This window comes from Lethenteron reissneri, chromosome 54, assembly GCF_015708825.2.
Source record: "Lethenteron reissneri isolate LAM-NWPU_2019-01 chromosome 54, ASM1570882v1, whole genome shotgun sequence".
In the NCBI taxonomy this organism is placed as follows: Eukaryota; Metazoa; Chordata; class Hyperoartia; order Petromyzontiformes; family Petromyzontidae; genus Lethenteron; species Lethenteron reissneri.
The window spans coordinates 11,567,779-11,595,273 of NC_083832.1; the positions used below are offsets into that span (position 1 = coordinate 11,567,779).

Genomic DNA, 27,495 nt, shown 5'->3' on the forward strand with positions numbered 1-27,495 from the left:
CTCAGTGTCTCCCTGTCTCCCCCTCTCCCCCCGTGTCTCAGTGTCCCCCCGTGTCTCAGTGTCTCCCTGTCTCCCCCTGTCCCCCCGTGTCTCAGTGTCCCCCCGTGTCTCAGTGTCCCCCCGTGTCTCAGTGTCTCCCTGTCTCCCCCTGTCCCCCCGTGTCTCAGTGTCCCCCCGTGTCTCAGTGTCTCCCTGTCTCCCCCTGTCCCCCCGTGTCTCAGTGTCCCCCCGTGTCTCAGTGTCTCCCTGTCTCCCAGTGTCCCCCCGTGTCTCAGTGTCCCCCCGTGTCTCAGTGTCTCCCTGTCTCCCAGTGTCTCCCTGTCTCCCCCTGTCCCCCCGTGTCTCAGTGTCTCTCTGTCTCCCCCTGTCCCCCTGTCTCACAGTGTTTTCCTGTCTCGCAGTGTCTCCCCATGTCCCCGGACCTCCCCGTGTCTCAGTGCCTCCCCCTGTCCCCGTGTTCCCCCGTGTCTCAGTGTCCCCCCGCTTCGCCTTGTCTCCCAGTGTCTCCGTGTCTCCCCGCGTCTCACTGCCCCCCCGCGTCTCACTGTCCCTCCATGTCTCACTGCCCCCCCGCGTCGCCGTGTCTCCCAGTGTCCCCGTGTCTCCCCGTGTCTCCATGTCTTTCTGTATCTAACTGCCCCCCAGTGTCTCCTTGTCTCCCTGCGTCTCCGTGTACCCCCATGTCCCCGTGTCTCCCCATGTCCCCGTGTCTCCCCATGTCTCCGTGTCCCCCCATGTCCCCGTGTCCCCCCGTGTCTCCGTGTCCCCCCATGTCCCCGTGTCCCCCCGTATCTCCGTGTCTCCCCGGTCCACCCGTATCCCCGTGCGCCTCCCTGTCTCCGTGTCTCCCCGGTCCCCCGGTGTCTCCGTGCCCCTCTGGATCATCGTGTCCCCTGGGATCCCCCAAGTCCCCCTGTCCCTACGCATCCCCTTGTCTCCCCGGCACCCCCATGTCCCCGTGTACCCCCATGTCCCCGTGTCTCCCGGGCCCGCCCGTGTCTCCGTGTCCCTCCTCCAGGTCCCCGTTTCCACCCGCGTCCCCGCCGCGTCCTCCGCTGTCTCCGTGTCTCCCCGTGTCCCCCTGCCCCTCCTCGGGACCCCTCATGCTGGCCGTGCCCTCCGTGTTCGGCCCGGCCTCCGGCACCATCAGCCTTCCGGTGATCATCAGCGCCGAGCTGTGCGGCACCCGGGTCGGCGAGTGCGATGGAGGGGACGATCTGGGAGTCCTCGGAGACCAGGCGGCGTCCCAGGACGGGTCCCAAGAGGGAGCTGAGGCGGGGGATCATCACCAGCACCAGCAGCACCAGCAGCACCACCAGCAGCAGCACCACCAGCAGCAGCTGTACGTGGTTCTCAGCATCGTGGGACCCAGTGCGGACGAGATGGGCCCCGGGCTCGAGCTGGGAGGACCACTGCTGCTGGAGGGAGTCGGGGGAGTGGACGAAGGGGAGGGGGTGGACAGATTGGAATTGGAGAGGGGGGGAGTGGAGGGAGCGGAAGGAATGGCCGGTGTTGGATTGGAGGGAGTGGATGGGTTGGGGTTGGAAGGGGTGGGAACTGAGGGTGTGGAAGTGAGAGGAGGAGACGGAGTAGGAATAGAGGAGGGCTTGGACGGCATGGTCCAGCTAGAGGGAATGGGGAGGATTGAGGGGGATGGAGCAGAGAAAGTAGCGGAACTGAGAATGGAAGATTTTGGAGTGGAGAGCACGGAGGATGGAGTGCGTGGATTGGAGAGAGCGGAGAGTGTGGAGGTGGAACGAGCAGAGGGAGTGGAGAGGGTTGGTTCCCTTCTCTTCCGTGGATCCGTGTCACCTGACAGCTCCAACACAGCGGCGCACCCATGGACGGGGGTCAACACATTCAGCAGCAGCTGTAGCGGCATGATCGGCCTCACCGACAGCAGTGTTATCAGTAGCAGCGTGATCCCCACGCCCTATGCCACGGACGGGACCACCTGTGTTCGAGACCCGGCAAACTGCGACCCCAGTGGTGGCGATGTTGTGCCTCACCCCGTCTGGCCGTCGGACGAGGCCAGAGTGGCGGGCGTCGTTTCCGCGGCCTCCGCCGCGCCGTTCGGCCACCCGGGTTCAGACCCGACCCTGGCTTTGGTCGATGCTGGGGTGGCGGAGGGGGAGCCACCGCCGCAGGGGGGGGCCCCCGTGGGGGAGGAGGACAAGGCGCTGTTCGCCGTGGTGGGAGACGCGTGCCTCATCGTCGACCTGGACGCGGCCGCCGACAGGGGCGGCGGGAGCAGCGGCGCCGAGGCCATGCGGCAGGACAGTGAAGGGGGCTCGCGGCCCGCTAATGGAGGGAGTGACGGGGTCCCCAAGGGGCCGCCGGGCGGCCTGGTTGACCCTGCGGACGGGGGAGAGCGCCTCGGTCGTTCACCCGACTGCCGCCTGGCTGCTGACGGAGACTGCACGCTCGCCGTGACGGGTAGGGGATTTGTGGGACCCTCGGCAAGTGCAGGGGTCTGGATCGCGCGACGGGGCTACGGGGCTGAAGTTCTGGGGTCAGCCGGTCCAGCACTGAGGTGAAGGATCCAGGGCTGAGGTCAAGTAGACAGGATTAGAGAGTTAAGGATCCAGGTTTGGTGTCCAGCATTCAGGACTGAGTTCAAGGAGTGAGGAGGATTGGGGTCAAGGTGTCGTCGGGGGAGGGGAGGTTAAAGTCACATGAAGTTGCCCATACCATTGATTGGGCATGAGTTCCAGGCTCGGTTGTAGCACAAGACCACGTGGATCTGCTTCGTGGGAACCCACAGGCAGCGTGTCCACGCGGGTCACCCTTCACACTCTGAGCCTGTCATGTGTCCATCAGGAGATAACAGCGATCATGACGTGGGGCGGTAGGGTGATGCAGTGGTAACACTTCAGCCTCGCAGCAAAAGAAGGGCCTGGGTTCGATTCCGAACTTGAGCGCCTTTCTCTACACCGTTGGGTATTATGTTCTACCCCAAAGCTGAAAAAAGTTAATGATTTAAGTTTGATTTATAACGCAAATTGTATGCAGCAAGTCCCGACACGACCACAAGTCATGCAACATAACTGCTATTTGCCAGTGATGCTGAAAAAATGCTTAAAAAGGACCTCTCCATTATACAATTTGGATTACACACATCCTGCAGTGGAAGCAGCGGTTAGCCTGGTGCGCTACAGACCCAGCGACCCGAGTTCCATTCCCGTTCACAGCCACCCACACCGCTGATCATTATCTGAACCGGTCCTGGGCCTCTACTAGGTCGACTCAACCTCAAATGAGTACCTGGTGGAGTGTGTACTAAACATCTCCAAGAGGGCGACAAAGGGCCTAGTGCTGGCCACCCACCCCCTCATATGCTGTGCCGGCCTTCATAGGTGCTACTTGCTAACAGCACTCGCCCCAATAGTCTGTGAAGACTATACGGGGGATCTTTGTCATTGTGGTTCTGCTATGTGCAGGTCGGGGAGACGCAGCGGAGGTGGAAGAGGAGGAGGATGACGAGCACTGTAATGGCCAGGAGTTCCCGTGTACCGTCGACTGCTGCCACAGCGTATACAGCAGCATGCGCAAGCTGCAGGTGCACATGATGGCGCACACTTACGGGCGCCCCTACAGGTCAGTGCCGCCACGAGTCGGCAGCTCGCCCACAGAGCGGCGCGTCAATTCATTTCGGTTGATCTCGGTTTATGTCAATACAATTATTGTCGCTTAACACGGCCTGTCAACAAAAGTGTGGGCGGAAAATTCTAAAATCGCTAAAAACTTAACGCGGTGAGGACTACAATGCAGTGCTTTATGAAATACTGGAGGGTTATTGTTTTTGTTGCATAATGCACAAAAGGATGAGTTCCTTTCCTGTTCTAATTCATGCGCCCGTCAAACCATCCACAACGCAGGTGCACGTGGGACGACTGTGGCTGGTCCTTCACCTCATCGTACAAGCTGAAGCGGCACTTCGTCTCACATGAGAAGCAGCGTCCGTTCGTGTGCGAGGAGGCCGACTGCGGCAAGCGCTTCTCCACCGTCTACAACCTCAAGGCACACCGGCGCGCGCACGGCGCCGGGGTCACCGGCGCGCCCGCCTGCCTCCTCTGCGGCGCCGCCTTCGCGACGCCGGCACGCCTCGCTGCTCACCAACGCGTCCACGCCGAGCCTCGCCGCCCGCACCTGTGCGACTTCCCCGGTGCGACGGCGAGACGGCCAGTGTGGTGTGGTCAGAGGGAAGTGCGGCCGCTGTGGCTTGGGATATGTGGGTGACAGTGTGGCCAATGAGGGACTGGGAGGCAATTGTCGGCACGGTGAGCCCGGAAGAGGGAGTGGTTGATGGCGTATGCCTGCGGGAATGTCTGCTGTGTGTGACAGGTGTGTAGTCAGTGGTGTGCACGTGCTATGTAGTTGGTTGTGTGGCTTTTGGCGCTGTCGCTCACGTGCTCTGCCAGTGTTTGTGAAGGTGACAATGTAGCCGATGGTGTGGCCGTAGATGTGGCTATCGGAGTATGCATGTGGCGTTAGCCGGCCAGTGTGGCCGAGGGATACGGGGCAGCCGGCTCCCCCTCGACCACGTCTTAACCACGTGGTGTCCATTGCCCCGGCAGGCTGCGAGAAGACCTTCTCGACGGCGAACGCACTGGGCGCGCACCGGCGCTCGCATGCACGCGCGCGCGAGCTCTTTGTGTGTTCCTACCCGGGCTGCGGGAAGACGTACGACAAGGCGTGCCGCCTCACGCTGCATCTGCGCAGCCACACCGGTGAGCGCCGGCGCACGGTGGGGTGGGTTGGTGGGGGGCACGCCAAACCACCAACAGCACCGGCAGCATCGGCAGCAGCACCGGCAATGGCGTCACCAACACCACGCTTGAGAACGCAGCACTACTGGACATCTGTAAAAAAAGTGCTTCATCGGCTTCCTTCTAGTATAAATGTTTTGATTCTGTACATCACATCGCTAACCTCACCTGTTGTTGTTGTTCAGGTGAGCGCCCGTTCACCTGTGAGCACGAGGGCTGTGGATGGACGTTCACCTGCATGTCCAAGCTGCTGCGTCACAAGAGGTGGGTGCGCATCTTTCTTTCAAATGTTTCGGCACCCTTTGCTGTCCGTCGTTCGATTTGTTTTCCAGCCCGCCCGCGTTTTTCTGGTGTGGTAGCTTTTCTCATCGTTGGCACAAAGCGTTGGATTTGGATGGGGTCTGCGTGTCGTCGTCGCATTACCACGTCACGACAGCCCGAGCGCATGCTGCCCGCCCACCGTCCCCCACCCCACCGTCCCCCACCCCACCGTCCCCCGGCGTGCGTCACCAGGAAGCACGCCGACGAGCGGAGGTTCGCGTGCCGGGAGCCGGGTTGCGGCAAGACCTTCACGAGGGCCGAGCACCTCAAGGGCCACACCATCACCCACTCGGGCACGCGGCCCTTCACCTGCGACGTGCAGGGTGAGGGTTCACGTGTTCCTGCCATAGTCGCCCTACGTGTGTTGAACGTTTCTGTAACTTTGTAATTGTACTGTGGAGCAAGGTTATAAGAGTTTGAGAAAAGAGATGATGGGGGTGGGGAATTCCAAAGTGGGGCAGTGCGTGGGAAGAAGCAGAAAGACTCGCAGTGTGGTGAGAGGGTGGGTTTGTGAGTAGGTGAATGAATGAATGGTTGGGCGAGTAGGTGAATGAGTGAATGGTTGGGCGAGTGAGTGGTTGAGTAAGGGGTGAGTGAGCGGGTGAATGATTGAATGGTTGGGCGAGTGAGTGGATGAGTGAGTGAGTTGTTGTGACCTTCAGTGTGGTGATTGAACGCAGCAAGGATAATGAGACAAATCGGTCAATTGTCCGGTAGAGACCGTGTCCTCAACTACAAGTGGAGAAATCAATGAGCTACAGTAGCCATGGTAGTAGTAGCTATAGAAGCGTGAAAAGGAGGCGACTGACCACTGGCGAGCGAGCGAGTGACTGGAGTGGGCGTGCCTCCGCGCCGTGTTGTCTTTTCCACCCCGCAGGCTGCGGCGCCCGTTTCTCCGCACGCAGCAGCCTCTACGTCCACTCGCGCAAGCACGGTGCCGGCGGCGACGGCGAGGGCGGCGAAGGGCTGCGCTCGCAGTGCCCCGTGGCCACGTGCGGAAAGCTCTTCGCTTCCGTGCACAGCGTCAAGGCGCACATGATGAAGCTACACAACGTGAGCCCCGGTGAGTGGAGGTAGGGCGGCGCGCTGTGCGCCGTTGCGTCACCTCACCGGGCACCCCGTGCCGCCGCCGGCGGGACTTGCCGGGGACCGGGTGCCGTCGGCGCTGTCGGGCGTTGCGTTAAATCTCCCGTTGGAATTGGTTGTTGCGTTAGAGATACACGCGTCAAAATGTTTGAATTAGTAGCAACACAGCCGAGCACGCATTTCACATTTTTTACGGTTATGTTTTATTACTTTCAGATATATGGATTAACTAAATTATATATTTTGATTGTGAGAGGTGGCCAAGATTTTGGGAACCCTTGATCCAGCAGTGGGTTGGCCATGGCCGATGATGGGTGGAGTGGTGGCGCAGTGGTTAACGCGCTCTACTCTAAACCCGGCGATCTCGCTTCCAGTCCTCGCCATGACTCAGTGGCGAGTGAAATCATATCTGGTCCTGGGTTCAAACCTTGACCAACCGGCACTACCCAGTGTGGCGACGTGCAGTCAACCACCCTCATAACCCGGCACGGCGCGGCGAGGCCTTCATCCGGCGGTGAATTGATGAGGCGTCGCCACGCGTGTGCCCGTCCCAAACTCCCACAGCCCAGTTCGCTCTCCTCGAGCAGTCCGGTTGCCTCGTCCCGGCCTGCGACCCGGACGATGACCCCAGTGGCGGCAGTGTCGACCCCAAGCTGCTGACGTCCGACCTCTCCTCTTCCTGCCTGACCGCAACCTCCGACCCCCTGAGCGGCGGGGGGTCGCCGCCGAGCTACGGGGACGACGTACTCACGGTGGACGGCACAGCGATTGGCGGCGGTGCTCGCGGGCGCCTGTGCCGGACCTCGCCGCAAGATACCAAGCGAGGGGGCGCGGGAGGAAGCGGTTCACCGGCTGGGCAGGGCCTGGCACAGGGCGGTGCCGCGCCGGCAGAACGGCGCCGGCAGCACCAGCAGCAGCACGGAGTGGAGGACCAGGGATTGATCCCAGCGGTCTCCTCGTCGCCCTCAAGTGGTGCCGCCGCCGCCACCGCCAGCACAGAGACGACCGGTGTCATTTGCCCGGGCCTGCTGGGAAGCTTGTGCATGAAGCTGGAGTCCACTGCCACGCTCGGCGCGGAGTTGCCGAGTCCCCCGCCTTCTTTTGCCGGTGCAGAGACCGGCACCGTTTTGGCGGCGGGCGGCCACGACACGTGTGCCATGCGCCAATCCTCGGTGGCGCTGTCCCACACGCCGCTGAGCCTCGAGATGCTGCCGTCATCGCTGCCTCCCGCCGCTTGCGCCGAAGCCCAAGCGCTGGGGCTGCTGACGCCGCTGGGGGGAGGGGGGGAGCAGGCCAAGGCACTCGCACCGGCGTTCTGCGGCCTGGGATCGCTGAGTCCAGGGGAGGTGGACGTGGCGCTGGCATCGGTGCAAGCGCTGCTGGTGAGGCCGCGTGTGTTATTTTTTGATACTTTTTTCTGCGGCCCCAGAGTTTGACCAGTTTGGTTCTGGCTTCCTTCCGCAAAGAGCACCTCGCCGGCACAGCTTGGATTTGCTAGTGGAAAATTGTTATACGTTGCCCTCACGTGTCCGTCCGTGTTGCCCTCGTGTGCTCGTCCGTCCGCTCAGGAGAGCGGGGGCTCTGCGCGCACCGACTACCGTTCCGTGCAGTTGGCCAAGCACAGGAAGCGCAAGATCGGTGCCGCCCCCTACAGCACTGGTACCGCACCTGGCACCGCTGTTCTGTGTCTCGATGCTTGCACATGGGCTGCATCGTCGCCCTGTGTAGCTACATCCATGTCGCCCAGCAGAACAATTTCAGTCTCAACTTGGTCTCCTATGTCGCGTCTTTAAAACCACGATCGTGCCGCTGCAGGCAGACCTGCGGTCTTGTTTTTTCATGGTGATTCAGATTCACGCCTCTTTATTTTCCAGTAGTAGGGTGCCGCTGATGTTGACCTTGGCTGGGACACGAACCCAGGTCGCTGGGTTCATAGCGCAGTGTGCAAAGTGCCAGACCACCGCACTCTCGTATAATGAATTACACATCATAAACTTTATGATAATGGATATTAATGATGACAATGATGGCTATTAATGATGACAATGATGATCGTGTTGACAATCACCAATGATGGTGGTGATGATGACACTGGTGATGATACCAACGGTGGGACATCTTGGCAGGGGCTTCTGGCAAGAAGAAGAGCAAGTCAAGTAGGGCTGTCACGGCCGGGGTTACTGGTGCTTACTCGAGCGCGCTGGCGCTGCAGGACCCGGGTAGCACCGGCGCGCACTACCTGCAGGTGCAGATACTGCAGGTATGGCACGCGGCACGCGGCACGCATATCGGCTACGCGTTCTGTCACGCTCGTGGTGCGGCGGTGCTCACGGTATTGTGGCGGTGCTCACGGTATTGTGGCGTTCATGGTTGGTGCGGTGCTGCTCGCGATGTGTGCAGGACGAGGCAGGCGGCGAGGGGGACCTGTCGTTTGGGCTGGGCTCGCAAGGCCCGCACTCGTCGCACTCCACGGACCTCCCCGTGCACATCCTGCAGGTGAGGCCACCCTCGCCGAAACCGCGGCGGGGCACGGTGGGGCCCGTTGGCGTTGTAGACGGGGTCAAGTTGATACCGCTGCGCTTGGGCAGAGATGTGGATGCCACGTGCGTTTGAGCGATCACGTTCACGTTGGTGGTGCACGTACGTCGTTGCCATGTGGGTGCCGTGTTGACAGGAGGGGGTCACACGTTTGCCAATGTTTGAACAGTGATATGTCAGTGCGGTGGGCATGGGCCCCGACATAGAAAATAAAATGGTGGGGGGAGGGAGGAGAGCGTCCCCCCTTCCCCCCCTTCCCCCCCCCCGTCAAATCTCCCCTTTTCACAGCAGCGGTGCCTGGGTTTACTTTCACGGACCCCGGTGCAGTTGCACTCCTTGCACACTCGCTGGCCACGCGCCAATGCAGCGTGCGTATTCCCCTCATTCCAGGAACAGGCGTCGTGCGCTGCAGGCGAGGAGGTGGGCGACTTTGGCCTCATTCACCCGGGCAGCTCGCAGTTTCCGGGAAGCACCATCAACCTCCAGGACCTCGAGTAGACCCTCGATCACTTCCATCGGACCCGACAGCTACAGCCCCCCACCCCGAGTGCACGGCGACACCCACCGTCACAGCGGTCAGCCGAGCTTCGGCTGCAGCGCTTGAGGCTGAGAGCATCGCCCGACGAGACCCGTGGGGCGGGCGACGACGAGTCTGGGCTTCACAGGCCTGCCGCTTGCCTTCCCAGAGGACTTGGGAAGTGCGAAGGGGCTTCCCGTGGAGAGGTTACCTCCACGGAGCAAGTTTACAAAGTGTACAGAACGCGAAGATGATGGTATAGGGGAGCGTGTGTGTTGTGCATCTGCGTGGTCATATGTGGGCGCTTGTACATAGGATGTTGGGAAATGGACGGACGTTTTTTAAGGACGCGTGCCTTTAATTGCGAAGAGGAAAGTGTACTTAAGGGACACACGGCTGCGCCTGATAGTAAGGCGGCAGCATGGACAGATTCACGTGTAACACGTCATTTATTTAAATTCGTCGGTCACACACGCACACATCCCAGCTGTGAAACATGGAGACGTTTAAACCTGACAATCGCACCCCCATGTGCTACCTGTGTTTAACTGGGCGTTGAGCGGAGGTTACTCTGTCTGCCAGGTGTGGCTGGGCTAATCTGTGATAAAGTAGTTAGTTCGACTGCGGGGCTGAGGTGTATATGGACCGGCTTGGACTGCGCTAAGTCTGGGCGGTATTTCCATGAGTGGACCAGGCCAGTGCAAAAAAGGAATTACATGGCGATCCATTCATAGCTACCCCATTGTTTCTAATGATCCCTCTTCTCAACTGGTGACTAAGTATTGTGGAAGCAAGCTGTTACGGTTGAACAGAGTAGGAAAGTGGTAGCATTGATGGAGATAGGTGTGAGACGTGTCGAAATTTTGAGATGATCATCTCTATAACACCTTCATATTTTAGCGGGGTGTTTATAACTGGGTCACCCTTTATTTACGTTGGCTTGGGATAACCTCACCCATGCCTACGTGCAATATTATGTAAACGTAAATCTTTCGAGTGATAAAGGATGGTGGGGAAGCGAGGGGAAGATGGAGCAGGGAGGGGCTAAGCCAACAGAGTATGGTGGTGGTGGTGTTGGTGGAGTACGCTGATCCCAGCCCAGGTGGAAGGCCCCGGGGCTATTCCTGGGCCGGCAGGGAAGACGGCTGAGCTTGCGAGTGGTTGTGGGAGCCCCGCGCTAGGCAGAGTTGTTTTGGGCTGAGTTGTTTTGGGCCGATCCAGGCTGGGGTGGGCCGAACGCGTCCATGGTGCGCAGCACGAGGCCGAGGTGGTCAAGGTACGAGGAGACGGAGACGCGCAAGATCCGCGCCTCTGCAGCGCTCCAGCGGCTAACCACACAGCGGAGAAAGAGCGGGCCACTGAATACACAGCACACGCCAGCACACACCAGCACAATACAGCACACACACACAGCAGACAGAGCGGGCCACTGAATACGCAGCACAAGCAAGCACAAGCCAGCACACGCCAGCATACGCCAGCACAGCAGACAGAGCGGGCCACTGAATACGCAGCACACGCCAGCACACGCCAGCACACACCAGCACACGCCAGCACACGCCAGCACAATACAGCACACGCACACAGCAGACAGAGCGGGCCACTGAATACGCAGTACAAGCCAGCACACGCCAGCACAAGCCAGCACACAGCGGGCCACTGAATACGCCAGCACACGCCAGCACAAGCCAGCACAATACAGCACACGCACACAGCAGACAGAGCGGGCCACTGAATACGCAGTACAAGCCAGCACACGCCAGCACAAGCCAGCACAATCCAGCACACGCACACAACAGACAGAGCGGGCCACTGAATACGCAGTACAAGCCAGTACACGCCAGCACACGCACACAGCAGACAGAGAGCGGGTCACTGAACTCGCAGCACGTGTAGGGCACAAGCCAACACAGTACACACATACGATACAGAGCACATCGCAGTAAAGCTCAGCACAGGTAGAAAACTACACATCAGAACACAGCTTAGCATAGATCGCAGTGTACAGAGCGCACAGCACAAAACGACACCGTATATACGACAGTTCACGACACCCAACACAATATGGACCACAACAGTACAGAACACATCGCCCAAAGGCACACGCACATCTCGTTTAGCGTAAACCATCACGCGGTCATCCTCGCAGTCGCGGCTTGTCTCGCCATCCAACAAAGACGGTGGTCGCCGCATCTCGCGCGTTCAGATGCGCCGTCTGGAATCCTCTTTCTATATGAGCGCACCCGTCCACCCCTTACCAGTGCCCTACCTTGTTAGACCAATTCAGACCGTATTGGTCACCCCGTGCTTTTATAAATCTCAACGTTCATCCTACAAAGTGCCATCACAAGGGAGAAAAACACAAATGGACACAAACATTATTTTGCCCGTGTTGAAACGGCTGTACGCCCTATGGACCTGAAAACTATGGACCTGTAAACTAAATTACGGGTTGACAGATTTGTATCAGGAAGCCAATGGAGCTAGACACGTTTAAATTTAGATTGGAAATTAATTTCTTTACAACCACTTGTGTGTTAGTTTGTTGTCCTTCCCCCGGCACCACCGATTCGGGCGTTTGGCTCCATACTCCGTGGGGCGCGGAGCACACGGAGCAGAAGTTCGCGACTGCCGATTGCTCCTTGCAGGGGACATCCAAGAACCACAACAACAACAGGCCGCCTGATTTGCCCGGCACTCTTCCCCTGGACCCCCCCCCCCCCCCCGAGAAACACTTTAGGACCCCCACTAGAACCCTTTTAGGACCTCCCCTAGGAACACTTTAGGACACCCACTAGAACCACTTTAGGACACCCACTAGAACCCCTTTACGACCCCCACTAGGAACACTTTAGGACACCCACTAGAACCCCTTTACGACCCCCACTAGGAACACTTTAGGACACCCACTAGAACCCCTTTACGACCCCCCCTAGAACCCCTTTAGGACCTCCCCTAGGAACACTTTAGGACCCTCTATGAACACTTTAGGACCCCCACTAGAACCCCTTTACGACCCCCACTAGGAACACTTTACGACCCCCACTAGGAACACTTTAGGACCCCCACTAGGAACTTTAGGACCCCCTATGAATACTTTAGGACCCCCCCACCCCTATGAACACTTTAGGACCTCCCTAGAACCCCTTTACGACCCCCACTAGAACCCCTTTAGGACCCCCCTAGGAACACTTTAGGACCCCCCCCCCTATGAACACTTTAGGACCCCCCCTATGAACACTTTAGGACCCCCACTAGAACCCTTTTCCGACCCACTCGGACCCCCGAGCGGCACCCACACGCCCAGGGTGGCCCCTCCAAGGCGCAGCTCCTCCACGCGGGAGACGCCGCGGCCGCGCGGCTCGGGGTCGGCGCTCAGGGCCGCACAGGCGATGCGCGCCTCGCGGGCCGACGGGAACGGCACCTCCAGCTCGCTGGAGGCCTCGCGTTAAGGTGCGGTAAGGTTGCGCCAGTGGGGGGGTGGGGGGGGCGAGAGAGACAAAGGCGGTGTTGGGAACAACAACATCAGCTCGGGGTCCCAATATTTCATGTCTCGCACGGTCGCACATTGGGCAGCTGCTATTATTCTATACCGCGGCCGCCTCCTGCCCTAATCACATCGTTACACACACACACGTGTTTACACACGTGTTAGTTTACACACGTGGTGTTAGTCTACACACGTGTTAGTTTACACACGTGTTGTTAGTTTACACTCTTGTTAGTCTACACACGTGTTGTTAGTCTACTCACCTGTTTACACGTGTTAGTTTACACACGTGTTGTTATCCTACACACGTGTTAGTTTACACACGTGTCGTTAGTTCACACTCTTGTTGAGAACACATTTCACGGTGGTTGTCAAGCGCCCTCCCCGACTCATTGCTTTGGCCACCAAGGGACCCCCTCTCCCTGCCCCCACGCGAGTTGCGCTCCTGGTGTAAAGTTAACTCACTCCTCACAGACGAGTGCTGCTAATGTGAAGCCATCGCTTCCTTCCTTCTGCCAGACGACGTCGAAATTCGAAGGTGGCGCGCGCGCGTTCCTGCGACTTCTAGATTCGGGGCTGGCTTCTAGCCGGGTCTGCACACTCTGAACATACAGAAGAGTGCTTCAATGTTTTAGACACAAATATGACTATCGTCATGAATGTGATGTTAATAGCTTCAAAAAGTCACGAGTCCCCACTTGTTCTCGCCATCATTGTCAACGCGGGCCTGGAATCTTCTACAGGTGGTCTCTCCAGAGCCCAGAGGGCACACTTCTTGTGTTATCGTTGCACATCCTGAGAAGTGTTTACACGTGTTTCTTGAAGCACCACCCTGTACACGTGTTTCTTGAAGCACCACCCTGTACACGTGCTGTTTAAAGCACCACCCTGTACACGTGCTGTTTGAAGGACCACCCCGTACTCCCACCACCCGGCACACCACGTCGAGGAAAACTCCTCTCGCTATGCGCGTGCGACCAATTGCCCCGTGCCATCTCTCCCTGTGCTCACTGGGGTGATGCCGGATCCATGCCCTGTGCTCACTGGGGTACATCACCTCTACACTGCGGGCCGGGGACGGCAGTCTGTGCCGCACTATGATATATATATAACAGACTGTTGTCATCTACTTCTAGGCTCCCCCTGCTGCAAAACTCGCAACGACGCTCGTGGCGAGGCGCGCTCAGCTAGCCGCCGCACAGGCGTGGGAGGAGGGAAGAGGCCCTCATCCAGCAGTGGATTGGCAACCACCGCTCTCTCTCTCGTACTCGCCACTGCCCAAGCGGGGGAAGGATACAAGCCCAGCGGCTGCTCGCCCATCGTGTCGGGGGTGGAGGCCCTCGCGGGAGGTCCAAAGCGGCGCGCGTGGAGACCTCGAGCAGCGCCGCCTTTCCACGTGCGGCCCGGAACTCGGGCGGAAGCCGGAACGAAAGACCCACGACGGTTTTCCGGGAGGCACGGACAACTTAATTGGTGCGCGCCTATTTAAATGAGCACTCGGTGGAAGGGGGGGGGTGTGTGGTCACGTGGGCCCAGGCGCGGCCATGTTGCTACGGGAATGTCGCCATGGTTACAGCCCCCTGTGTGACGTCATCAAGACGTCGCAGCCGCTCGCTCCCTTACCAAGATGGCGTCCGCGATGCGCGTGCGAGGGTGGCGACCGTCGGCCCCGTGACGCCTCCTGGCGGGCGACGTCGGCGGAGTCGGAGCGGGCGACTCGGAAGCGATGGAGGTAGGCGGTGGGGCCCACACACGAACACTCGCCAGCCGTGGCGGCTGTGGCGGTATCCACCTGTCCCCCTTGTGTTCGTGACCTTTAGAGCCTCGTCCACCACTCGTCCTGTCGTTTATTGTCGATGCCCACCTGTGCCATTGTCCACCTGTGTGTGTGTGTCCATCTTTAGCCTTGTCGGCCTCTCGTCCGTATCCACCTGTGGCTTCGTGTCCACCTTTGTGTCAACCTATGCCCGTGTCCACCTCTCGTCCGTATCCACCTGTGGCTTGCGTGCCCACCTGTGTCATTGTCCACCTGTGTGTTTGTCCATCTTTAGCCTTGTCCACCTCTCGTCCGTATCCACCTGTGGCTTGCGTGCCCACCTGTGTCCGATGTCCGCCAATGATTGCGTGTCTCAACCCGTGCCCTGTCCTACTGACTGTGCCCGCGTCCACCCGTGCCCGCGTCCACCCGTGCCCGCGTCCACCCGTGCCCGCGTCCACCCGTGCCCGCGTCCACCCGTGCCCGCGTCCACCCGTGCCCGCGTCCACCCGTGCCCGCGTCCACCCGTGCCCGCTGAGCGCAGCAGCAGCGCGGGGAGGAGTGGCCACAGCTGACGCGGTGACAGCTCGTTAGTGGCCGCGCCGATTGGTGTTGTAAACGTCGCCGTGGCAATTAGCGTGGCAATTACAGGGCTGCAGTTGGTTTTTTTGTGACCAGGATAGAGGAGCAAGCAAGATAAAAGCAGCTTCGCCTTATTACCTAATGGGTGTACAGTGCAGTGCAGAATTCTCAAACCGGTTACTCTAATTTCCTTTTCACGATCGTTTTGGTTGCCGAGTGAAAACATTACTTTCGGTTCACTTAAAAAAAAAATCAAAGTTGCTGAGCATAGGCCTAAGGCAGTGATCAGCCAGCAACAAACAGCACTTTTGAGGGTGAAATAGAGAAGTGGAACACGATTTGTGAATTGAGCAAGGCTAATATTGTCAGAGCTTGTGGAATAGAGACGACGAACATGATATATTTATTATTTATTTTTCCCTACGTGACTTTACCGAAAAAACCTAAGAGGACGAAGATGATGACGGGAGAGCGAATTCCAAAGTGGAGCCGTTTGTGTCCTGCAGTGTGGAGCGGTGGTGCAGCGGTTAGCACGCTGCACTACGAACCAGGCAACCGGAGTTCCATTTGCACTCACGGTCAACGCCAGTGACCATTATCTGAACCGGTCTGGGCCTCCCTAGATCGACTCGGCCTCAAACGAGTAGCCGGTGCGGGGTGTAAACAGCACTGCGGAGACAAAGGTGGCCGGGCGTGATGCTGGCCACACCATCCCCTCGTGGTGTGGTCAGAACCTGCCCCAAAAGTCTGTTAAGTATTTAAGGGGATCTTTGTCTTAATTGTTGTTGTGACCTAGTGTGGCGGTCCAACGCAGTGTGAATGAGACGAAACGGTGTCTAATAGTTCGAGTCATTAACGTGGGTGGCGGAATAATTGAGTGAAGTTCAGAGGAGCGGTAACCATGCTAGTAGCGTTAGCAGAGTGATACGGAGGTGACTGATCGCCGGTGAGTGAGCGACTGGAGAGTGAATCGGGGAATGCTGGATCATCAATCACCCCGACCGCTTTGCGTTGAATTCTATCCGCTGGTGCAGTGAGGTACAGTAGGAACTGGGTGCTTCAGCCCGGATGCAGGGCTCCAAGCCGTGGGAATTGTCTGTGGTGTGTGGCGAGTGGCCCTGGTGAGTGTCTCTCTGTGCCTCTCAGAATCTAAAGCACGTGAAGGTGGTGATGGCCGCGTTCAGAGACGTGGCGAAGCAGCCGGTCGCTCTGCGCGCCAGGATTGGTCCCCAGATGAGGTCTCGCCACGGGGGGGCTTACAGCCTGGTGCACACCGGTGAGAGCGTCGCCCTAACCCCGCCAGCCTCGACTCACCCACGCGCACTCGCATCGCCCAGCCCTCGTTTACTCACCCGCACCGCAGCTCGGTCGCACTACCTGACTCGCGCACACATCACCAGCCCGGGCCCTCCCAGGTCTCACCGCACCTCACCAGCTGTCAGAACGCATCACTACACATCACCCTCACCTCGCCAACCTGTGACCTTGCCAATCTGTGACCTCGCCAACCTGTGACCTCGCCAACCTGTGACCTCGCCCAAATCTCATACCCGCTGCCCGGCACCCCCACCGCCCCTCCGTTGTGTGCGACAGAGTGGTCCTACCGGGACGTGGAGCGCGCCGAGTCCGTGGTCTGCAGCCTCAGCTACAGCGTGTTCCGCGATGGGGCGACCATTGTGGACACCAGCCCAGCGGGGGGGCCCACGGAGATGCACGCGGAGTGAGTGTGGGGGGGCGCTCCCCACGAGGGAGGGGCTCGAGCTGAGTGGATTGGCCAATTAAGTTAGTTGTTAATCAACTCTACATTCTAATCGATTACTTTTCTTTCGCTCGACTACTCGGGCCCCCTGTGAGAATGGAAGCCGCTTCTGCACCCTGCCTCGCGAAGGCGGGAAACCCCCACAAGCCACGCCCAGCACGACTGTGACGCTGATGACATCGCCAAGCCCCTCCCAGCGGCACACGTGGGGAACAGACGTGAAACTTTTTCCCTGTTTTCGTACTCTCTGATCTAAGTCGAGTAATCGAAGTGGCAATCGGTAGAGGGACCGCATGCTCGAGGAAAGGGTTAAATTCCTTCGACTGAGTGGATAATACGACGAAAATAGTTGTCGGAAAATGTCTGACACCGCACGCCATAGAAGTCACACCCAGGTGAATGTGTCAACCGCCTGGCAGGCTTGCCCTTAGAACTTCACTCAATTATTCCGCCACCCACGTTAATGACTCGAACTATTAGACACCGTTTCGTCTCATTCACACTGCGTTGGACCAGTCTGCCATTCACAGACTGCGTCATTTGTGTGTGTTTGTGTGCGTGTGTGACCCGAGGTTGATTTCCGCTCACAGCCACCAACACCAGTGACGATTATCTGAACCAGTCCGGTATTTCCCCTCTTTGGACTCAGCCTCAAATGAGTACCTGGTGCGGCATGTCAACATCACTTGGGAAACAAAAGCGACTGGGCATGGTGCTGACCACCCACCGCCTCGTGTGCCATGCCGGCTCACTAACAGTTCTTGCCTGAACCGTTGACTAAGGCTAAACGAGAGACCTTTGTCTTTGTGTGTGTGAAGGTTGAAGCGCAGCGTGTCCCCGTCAGGGACTCTAACCGCCATTCTGCGCAAGATTGGGGGAAAAGGCGGCGCAGAGGAGAAGCAGTTCCTCGAGGTGATGGCAGTGATTGTCACCGCACGGCGTTACGCTGCGTTACGCTGCGTTACGCTGCGTTACGCTGCGTTACGCTGCGTTACGCTGCGTTACGCCACGTAGCATTACACCAAATACCTTACCGTGTTGCACCACACACGAGACATCGCCGTCGCGTGCCGTTAGCATCTCACCGTGGTCGTTGTGCCGTCGTGTGCCGTAGATCTGGAATGGGAACCTCAAGGAGAAGAACATCGACCTGGAGGCTCTGGAGCAGCACGGGAAGTTCTACGATGACGGTGAGAACACGAGGAGTGTGGCGAGGGGAGACCGTGCGTGCGTGCGTGCAGTGGGGGGTGCAGCGTGACCCGTGGGAGGTGTGGTGTGACTCGTGCCGCACGCAGGGCAGTTTGGTGTGCTGGCCTGGTCCAACTCGGAGTCGCATCTTCTCTACGTGGCCGAGAAGAAACGCCCCAAGGGGACAACGTTTTTCCAGAGTCGCCCACCCAGCGCCAACACCGCCCAGACAGACGCCCCGGTAACACACACCTCCTTCACACAGACCCCCTTAGTACAGACCCTGGTACCACAGACCGACAAAAAGCTAAAGTATTATTCTGCATAAATGTTGAGTTTGCGGCTGCTCTACATGCGCATGTGTGCGTGTCTGGTGAATCCCCCCGTGTGTGCGTGATGTCTGCTATGTGTGTGTGTGTGGTGTCCCACCGTATGTGCGTGTATGTGTGGTGTCTCCCCCATGTGTGTGTGTGTGTCGTACCACCCCTGTATATGTGTAATGTTTCCTCTGTGTGTGTGTGGTGTCTCCACCCCCGTGTGTGTGTGTCGTACTACCCCTGTATATGTGTAATGTTTCCTCTGTGTGTCTGTGTATATGTGATGTCTCCGCTGTGTGTGTGTGGTGTCTCGCTCCTGTGTATGTCTCTGCTGTTTGAGTGTGTGATGTCCCCCGTGTGTGTGCGTGCGCGTCATGTCTCCACTATGTGTGTGTGTGTGATTTCTCTGCTGTTTGAGTGTGTGATGTCCCCCTTGTGTGTGTGTGTGCGTCATGTCTCCGCTGTGTGCGTGTGGTGCTAGGGAGACAAGTTCCTGTTCCGCGAGGATTGGGGAGAGGCGCTGGTGAACAAGAGCGAACCCGTGCTGTGCATCCTGGACGTGGTGAGCGGCACCGTGAGCGTGCTAGACGGGCTCCCACCGAACATCAGCCCGGGGCAGGTGAGCCACTCGGCACATGTACACGATGCTCACCACCCCACTCAGCACATGCACACGATGCTCACCACCCCACTCAGCACATGTACACGATGCTCACCACCTCACTCAACACATGTACACGATGCTCACCACCCCACTCAGCACATGTACACGATGCTCACCACCCCACTCAGCACATGCACACGATGCTCACCACCCCACTCAACACATGTACATGATGCTCACCACCTCACTCAACACATGTACACGATGCTCACCACCTCACTCAGCACATGCACACGATGCTCACCACCTCACTCAACACATGTACACGATGCTCACCACCCCACTCAGCACATGTACACGATGCTCACCACCCCACTCAGCACATGCACACGATGCTCACCACCCCACTCAACACATGTACATGATGCTCACCACCTCACTCAACACATGTACACGATGCTCACCACCTCACTCAACACATGTACACGATGCTCACCACCTCACTCAGCACATGCACACGATGCTCACCACCCCACTCAACACATGTACACGATGCTCACCACCTCACTCAACACATGTACACGATGCTCACCACCCCACTCAACACACCGCTCCCGATTAGCGTCATTGACTCGCTGCGCAAAATCTGCACTCGCTATAGTTCGTATTTATTATTATTATTTTTATGACGTATAAAGGTAAAGGCACATCCCTGAAAATTCTTACTCGTATCACGGTTGATGCGGTGTGTAGTATTCAGCAATAGGGAGACAAAGGCGGCCGGGAGTTGTGCTGGCCACCACCACCCTATCTTGCCGTGTGCCGGCCTGAATAAGTACTCTGCTAACAGCACTTGCCCCAACAGTTTATTGAGGCTATCGTGGAATCTTTGTCTTTGTGTGCGTGCAGGCGCTGTGGGCACCGGCGGACACGGGGGTGCTGTTTGTGGGCTGGAGCTCCGCACCGGGCCGCCTGGGCATCACGTACTGCACGAACCGCCGCTCAGCGCTCTACTACATCGACCTCTCCGGAGCCCAGTGTGGTGAGCAGTGTGCGTGGTATATATGTGTGTTGTGCAGTGTGTGTGTGTTGTGCATTGTATTTTCGGGGGCAGAGTGGTTTGATGTGGTTAGGACACTGCCACAAATACGGCCACTCCAGTTTGATTCCTGCCCATGGCCAACATCGTTGATGTTTATCTGACCCGGTCCTGGGCCTTCCCTCAGTCGCCTCGGCCTCAGTACCTGGTACAGTGTGTATAAACATCACCACGAGGGAGACAAAGGCTGCCAGGCGTGGTGCTGGCCACAACACCCTCTAGTGCGCCGTGCTGGCCTCCCTCCGCGCTGCTCGCTCACGGCACTTGCCCTAACGTTGTTAAGGCTGCAGGGGGCTTCTTTGTGTGTTGCAGTGCGGCTGTCCGAGGGCCAGGAGGATGAGACGTGCGTGTGGTCGCCACGGCTCAGCCCGGACCAGTGCCGCGTGGTGTATCTACAGAATCCAGCGGGGGGCCCCCACCACCAATGCAGCCAGCTCCGCGTGGTGCGTGATCCCCGCCTCCCCACCCCCACCATCAGCACTGGAGACTCAAACGTGGCCGGACATGCTGTCGTTCCGGCCTTCAAAGGTGCTTGCTCAGAGCACTTACCCCAAGCAGCCTATTAAAGGCTACGTGGGTGATATTTGTCTTTGTGTGTGTGCAGTACGACTGGTACACGAAGCAGACGCGCGTGGTGGTGGATATCGTGGCTGCCCCGGAGTCCGGTGAGTGTCACGTGACACTGCCCGTGCCTCGCCATGTGACGCCACAACGGCCGCTGATACTGCACTGGGCATCCTGCGTGCTGCATGTTCTGTGCGTGTCGCATGTCTCGGCTGCTCGTCCTGTCCCGTGTTCCCACGTGTGCGTCGTGTGTCCCATGAACATCAAGCGTCCCAAGTGCACGTGCATCGCACGTATCACATGTTTCATGCTGTGTATCCAGTTATATGTGTGTTCCGTGCATGTTACTCGTGCCGTGTGAGTATCAATGTTCATACGAGTTTAGAATTTTGTAACGTGCTACAAAGTAGTTTTTTACTGATTCTTCTAAGAGGGAAAGATTTCGAGGCACGGGGAAGCACAAAGTGGACGGCAACCAGAACTGGCTCCAAACAATTGCCCAAGCTCTGCGGTCCAATATCGGCATGCTCGGCCAACTCCATCAACGAGTGTGTACACACACGGGAGAAAACCGGAGTACCCAGAGAAAACCCACTTGCTGAATTGCCATCGTACTCTGGCCAAAACAAGGATACGGTGACCTTGACACCCGCAGGTTGGGAAAGGAGTTTCTCGATTGTGTGTGCGATCCACCAACCCTCGCTGCCTCCACAGTGTTGAGTTACAGGCCACGTGCGACATAGCCACTCGCGCCACTGTAGCGCCACTGTAGCGCGTGGTCAAGTGTTCCCACCGTGTGTGCCGTGCTGCCGTTCAGCGGACGCCTTCCCGGGCCTGTACTGCGCCGAGCTGCCAACTCGCTGCTGGGCCTCTGACAGCCAGAGGGTGGTGCTGGCCACGGCATGGAGGAGCCGCCAGGTGAGGACATCCGTGGCCATCCCGGCGTTCCCATCTCTTGGCATCCCGGCGTTCCCATCTCCTGGCATCCCGGCGTTTGGCATCACAGTGATTTTGTGTCCCTCTGGTCTGGCGTCCTGGTATCCAACTATTCCACTGTGCGGGTATTCTGGCATCCTGGTTTTTCCAAATATCAGTGCCCTGCCATCCTGGTTTTCCAGTGTTTCAGTGTCCCGGTGTTCCAGACTCCCTGTGTCCCGTGTGCCACGTTCCAAGAGTCCTAGAGTTAACCAAACGCCACGCTGACGTGTGCACGTGTGCGTGTCTGCAGGAGCTGGTGGTGGTCGACACGGAACATGGCGACGTTACTCCCATCACCGCAGGTACCGGTCCCATGGCACCAATCCTACAGCACTGATCCCATAGCGTCGAGCGATACCTCAAATGTTCTTGGGCCTCATTAAATTAGTACCTGGTGCCATGTGTAAAAAAACTTGGGGGAAACAGGTGGCCAGGGCTTGGTGCATGCCACACCATGCCCTCGCGTGCAATGTTGGCCTTCATAGGTGCGTACTAACAGCACTTGCTCTAGCAGCCTGATTGTCTATATGGGGATCTTTGTGTTGTTGTGTATGCGTAGAGGGAGACCAGTCTGCTGGCTGCTGGAAGCTGCTGGACATTGATGCTCAGGATCTCATGGTGGTCGCACGCTCCTCGCCCAGCTGCCCTTCTCACCTGGTGAGCTTCACTCGCACGCACGTGAATGTGGCGAGGTTGACGTTGCCGCTGTGCGATGAGGGTTGATAAGGTGGGCGAGGTGTGCTCCAGGTCGCCGGGTTCCTCCCCGCGCGCTCCCCCGACTCCCCCGTCCTCTGGGCGTCGCTGGACACGACCGCTGCTGCTGCACCGTGTGACGCCGCGGCCGTGTCATGTGACCATGGGCTGCCCCCTCTCCTGGTGCCGCCACCGGGCCTGGCGGACGTCAGCTGGAGTGTGCTGAGGTTAACCCCGCCTGCCGAGCAGCGGAACAAGGAATTCCGTGAGTTACCATGGTTTATTGGGCTCCAGTCATCATCATCTGTTCCTTGAGATCGCACCCCAGCCAAGGACAAAACAAGTATTCCAGAAGAGCCAACGGAATTGAGGAAAGCGCAGTGGAATGGAGGACCGCAGATACGTCACAGCACAAGCAGCAGCACACGTGAATCTAGTAGAATCACATTCGAGTTGACGGTCTCTGTGCGAGTCTCTGGGTCTGTGCGAGTCTGTCCTCTCTGTGTGAGTCTGTACGAGTCTATAGGTGGTTTATGGGTCTCATCTCATAAAGTAGTTTGTCGATTGCACAGAAACCACGTTGTGCGAAAAGTGTTCCCAAATAGAAGAAGCGTGTTAACGTGAAAACGCGCTGCGTGAACACCGCACGTTAAGCGAGGACTTGGCGTCCTTCTATGCCGCCACGGCTGCGCTCCCCGCCTTCACCAACCTACGCCAACCATCACGATGAAGTTGCTTTTATGGTTGTGGGGTGGCTGGTGCACAGTGTCTGGCACGATAGACTCTGTGGAATCTTTGTTTTTCCCACGCAGCCGAGCTGGACTATGAAGCCATCCTCGTCTGTCCCTGGAAGCCCGGAGTGGAGGTGACCAACAAGAAGGTTCCCCTGGTCGTGTGTCCTCACGGTACGCGGCGTGGCGTGTACCATTTGTGCGCACACACGGTGTCTGTGTGTAAGCACGTGGTATGTGGCACACGGAGGGGCGTGACTGTGTATCCATGGTGTGTGCGTGTGGTATGTGGACGAGGGTTGCTGGCTGTGCGTATCTGCGTGTCGCTTGTGTCTCAGCGTCTTGGTGCTCTCCATGCGTCTCCACGTATCCCCGTGTCTCGGTTCTCCGCCACAGGAGGTCCGCACTCCGCGTTTGTTGCCGAGTGGAGCCTCAACACAGCTGCGCTGGTCAAACTCGGCATGGGCGTCCTCCTTGGTGAGTAGCAACTCAAGTGCTCGCTCGCTCACCCGCTCGCTCACCCACCCATTTAATCAATCACGTACCCACTAACCCACCCACCCACCCACTCTCTCAACCCCTCACCCACCCACCCACTCTCTCAACCTCTCTGTGTGACGCGCCTCTCTGCCCCCCGCGGGGCGCGTCCCCCTGTGCCGCCCCAGTTAACTACCGCGGATCCAGCGGATTCGGCCAGAACAGCATCCGCTCCCTCCCGGGCAACGTGGGGATGCAGGACGTGCAGGACATGCAGGTCAGTGGACGGGTCGTCGGTCGGGTCGTCGGTCGGGTCGTCGGTCGGGTCGACGGTCGGGTCGACGGTCGGGTCGACGGTCGGGTCGACGGTCGGGTCGACGGTCGGGTCGACGGTCGGGTCGTCGGTCGGGTCGACGGTCGGGTCGACGGTCGGGTCATGGTATTGGGTCGATGGCTCAGGTCATGGGTCGGGATTGGTTGGGGTCAAGGGAGTTGGACCGCAGGTGAGGTTGGGTTTCAGGGCCGGTGAGAGATTGGGTCAGGGATCAGGTTGCGGTTTGGGTTGCAGGGTTAGGTCAGGAATGGTGGAGTGTAGCTGGAGAAGGTGGATGTGGAAATACGCTGCCTGTAGGCTAGAGAAACGTAGAGGTGTTATGTGTGTGTGTACCTGTGTGTGTACCTGTGTGTGCCTGTGTGTGCGTCTGTATGCATCTATGTCTGTCTTTGTTTTGTGTATGTCCCTATGTGTGTGCGTGCATCTCTTTGTGTATGCATGTGTCTTTGTGTTCGTGTGTATCTGAAAGCGTGTCTGTCTGTGTGCGTGCGTGCGAGTATATGCGTGTCTTTGTGCCGGTGGCACTACACGTGTGCGCGCACGTTCGCCGTCTGCGTAGTTTACGCCAGCATGCGTCACACACTTGCGCGTCACACACTTGCTCTTGCGCCACGCAGCACGCTGTCACGACAGTGCTGGCGTCTGGTGTGGGCGACCCGGCCCATGTGTTCCTTGTGGGCGGCTCGCACGGAGGGTTCCTGTCGGCGCACCTGATTGGACAGTTCCCGGGCTTCTACCAGGCGTGCGCCCTGCGCAACCCCGTCATCAACATCGCCAGCATGGTCGGGGCCTCCGACATCCCAGACTGGTGAGTGGGGGGGGGCCCTCACGCACGCACACAAGACAAAGGGTTCCCCGTCTAACCTCTAACAGGCTGTTGGAGGCAAGTGCTGTTCGTCAGTAGCACCTGTGAAGGCCGGGCCCAGCACACGGGCCGGTGGCATGGCCAGCACCATGCCCGACCGCCTTTATCTCCCCATTGCTGATGTTTCATACCCACTGCAGCAGGTACTCGTTTATGACCGAGTTGACCACACCGCTCTCCAAACCCGGCGACCCGAGTTCGATGCTTACGGTCAACGCCAGTGACGATTATCTGAACTGGTCCTGGGCTTCCCCTAGGCCAGGGGTCGGCAACCAAAATAACAAGAAGAGCCATTTCTTTCCAATTCGGTACAAAATTCAGTATTTCAAGAGCCGCAATGCATCTGAGTACATACTGTACATACGTACATATCGTCAAGAAGCAGCCCGTAAAGAGCCGCATGCGGCTCCGGAGCCGTAGGTTGCCGACCCCTGCCCTAGGCCGACCCAGCCTCAAATGAGCACCTGGTGCAGTGTGTAAACATAGCCACTTGACGTCTTCATAGGTACTCACTAACAACACGTGTCTCATGAGTCTGTTAAGGCTACACGGGGGATATTTTGTCTTCGTAGGTGCGTGGTGGAGGCTGGTTTAGGTGAATACAGCGCAACCCAGATTCCCACCGCGGAGATGCTGGCCGCGATGCTCAAGCGCTCGCCCATCGTGCACATCGCAAAGGTACGCACACCTTACTCCTCTACTCACTCTCACTTCTACTCTCACCTCTAATCACACCTCTACTCCTCTACTCACTCTCACCTCTACTCACACCTGTACTCCTCTACTCACGCTCACACCTCTAATCACACCTCTACTCACTCTCACTTCTAATCTCACTTCTACTCACTCTCACTTCTACTCACTCCCCTACTCACACCTGTACTCCTCTACTCACTCTCACTTCTACTCACTCCCCTACTCACACCTGTACTCCTCTATCTACTCTCACTTCTACTCACACCTCTCTACTCCTCTACTCACTCTCACTTCTACTCACTCCCCTACTCACTCCCCTACTCACACATGTACTCTCACTACTCACTCTCACCTCTACTCATTTTCACACACCATTATCCAAAGATCCCCCATATAGCCTTTAACATGCTGTTGGGGCAAGTGCTGTTACTGAGCACCTATTAAGGACGGCACGGTGGGTGGCCAACAACATGTCCTGCAGCCTTTGTCTCTCCAGGGCAGCTGTTTTACACACCGCACCAGCTACTCATTTAAGACCTTGGGGAGGCCCGAGACAGGTTCAGAACAACACCAGTGTGATTGGTCATGAGCGGGAATCGAACTCGGGTCATCAAGTTACTACCGCTTTCCACACAACTTTATACTCGCCTCTACACACTCACCCACCAGTACAGACAGATCTCCTGTATCGCCTGCGCAGGTTGTTGGAGGGGCAAATGCTTTTAGTTAGCGAGCACCCATTGAGGTCTCGCCCAACACTGCACACTAACGTGACCTCACACTTCCCGAGTTGCTCACCCTTGCACAAGCAGCAACACAGGTGTGTGCGAGCGTGGGATTGTGCAATTGTGATCCTGGGTTACAATGAACGAGGCGGCAGAGCTTTGGCAAAGCAGGTGGAGCCTGCCTCTCAAATGTGTTTGACACGGTTGCCGTGGTAACAGGTTCGCACCCCAGCGCTGATCCTGCTGGGCGAGGGCGACCGCCGCGTGCCGCCGCAACAGGGACACGAGCTGGAGCGGGCGCTGCGAGCACGCGGGATCCCCGTGCGGTATGGCATCACGCGTCACGACACACGCATCACGCGTCACGACACACGCATCACGCGTCACAACACACGCATCACAACACACGCGTCACAACACACGCATCACAACACACGCATGACGACACATGCATCACGACAGACGTCACGTGCATCCCCGAGTGTCCCTGCGTTCACGTGTCCCCCGCGTGTCCCCCGCGTGTCCCCCGCGTGTCCGTTGTATCTGCAGGCTGCTGTCGTACCCGGACAACAACCACGCGCTCTCCAAAGTGGAGGCCGAGGCCGACGCCTTTGTCAACACGGCGCTGTGGTTCGGGGTGCAGCACGGATAGGGCCTCCACCGCCTCCTCCTCCTCATCCCCCGCGGGCCGTTCCTCGCACACCATGTGACGGCGCTGCTTAGGGCGGAGAGTTCCGAACGTACATTTCTTCTCGTATCACATGACCCCGGTAGCACGGTTAGAATAAAATTGGGGAGAAAAAGACAAAAAAAACGTTTTAATCTTTTCACCATTTTGGTGACCTTGATGGCCCTTCGGGACCGATTCGGGGATCGGAATGCATGGGTATGGGTCGGGTCACATCGGGGTCGGGTGGGGTCAGATTGACCTCACTGAGCTGATTTGTTGTAGTGTTGAGTGAAATTACAACGTGCGTAGTTCTTCACATGCGGTTCTTGGTGTGGTTTTTTTTGCGTGCGAGTTTATTACGCGTGGGTATCAGGTGAGTTCTGTGTGCGAGGACTCCTCCAGTGGGAGAAGATACAACGCCACTGCATTACGGTCGGATCTGGGGTTCATACAGCAACCGCATCTCAAGAAGCTGTTGCAGAATCCGTAGGAAGTTTTTATTAGAATCAGTTTGTCACAGGTTCATAGGTGTAGGATAAGAGAAAGTCGAGAGGCTGGAGTGTGTGGAGCGGAGTAGAGTTAGACGGTGCGAGAGAGGCGAGTACGTGGAAGGGAGTAGAGTAGGATGGGAGAGGAGTGTGTATGGAGGGGAGTAGAGTGAGATGGGAGCGCACAGATAGGGGAGTGCGTGGACAGGAATATACAGCAATACAAATTCTTCAAGCATCTAAATGCA

General features: G+C 57.9%; 3 protein-coding genes across 3 annotated transcripts; 2 read left to right on the forward strand and 1 right to left on the reverse strand.

The window, feature by feature from the left end:
- Window positions 1-1,571: 1,571 nt before the first annotated feature.
- On the forward strand, window positions 1,572-9,504 carry LOC133356522 (zinc finger protein ZXDC-like). Its single transcript, XM_061574067.1, has 12 exons — window positions 1,572-2,436; window positions 3,441-3,597; window positions 3,879-4,165; window positions 4,578-4,730; window positions 4,955-5,033; window positions 5,283-5,413; window positions 5,968-6,153; window positions 6,741-7,558; window positions 7,745-7,835; window positions 8,303-8,436; window positions 8,577-8,672; window positions 9,105-9,504. Exons 1-12 carry the CDS (start codon window positions 1,617-1,619, stop codon window positions 9,210-9,212), a joined length of 3,060 nt encoding a protein of 1,019 aa, XP_061430051.1. The 5' UTR covers window positions 1,572-1,616; the 3' UTR covers window positions 9,213-9,504.
- Window positions 9,505-9,661: 157 nt separating this feature from the next.
- LAGE3 (L antigen family member 3) lies at window positions 9,662-14,182 on the reverse strand. The gene is made up of 3 exons (XM_061574122.1): window positions 14,019-14,182; window positions 12,531-12,665; window positions 9,662-10,559 (listed from the first exon to the last, which is right to left on the reverse strand). The coding sequence occupies exons 1-3, from the start codon at window positions 14,039-14,041 to the stop codon at window positions 10,409-10,411; spliced, it is 309 nt and encodes a 102-aa protein (XP_061430106.1). The 5' UTR covers window positions 14,042-14,182; the 3' UTR covers window positions 9,662-10,408.
- Window positions 14,183-14,295: 113 nt separating this feature from the next.
- On the forward strand, window positions 14,296-27,075 carry APEH (acylaminoacyl-peptide hydrolase). The gene is made up of 21 exons (XM_061574081.1): window positions 14,296-14,453; window positions 16,206-16,335; window positions 16,653-16,779; window positions 17,637-17,730; window positions 17,933-18,008; window positions 18,114-18,247; window positions 18,805-18,942; window positions 19,837-19,969; window positions 20,339-20,469; window positions 20,631-20,691; window positions 21,408-21,508; window positions 21,819-21,870; window positions 22,128-22,225; window positions 22,316-22,526; window positions 23,074-23,166; window positions 23,389-23,469; window positions 23,658-23,746; window positions 24,421-24,611; window positions 25,241-25,346; window positions 26,309-26,415; window positions 26,639-27,075. The coding sequence occupies exons 1-21, from the start codon at window positions 14,448-14,450 to the stop codon at window positions 26,739-26,741; spliced, it is 2,262 nt and encodes a 753-aa protein (XP_061430065.1). The 5' UTR covers window positions 14,296-14,447; the 3' UTR covers window positions 26,742-27,075.
- The last annotated feature ends 420 nt before the right edge of the window (window positions 27,076-27,495 follow it).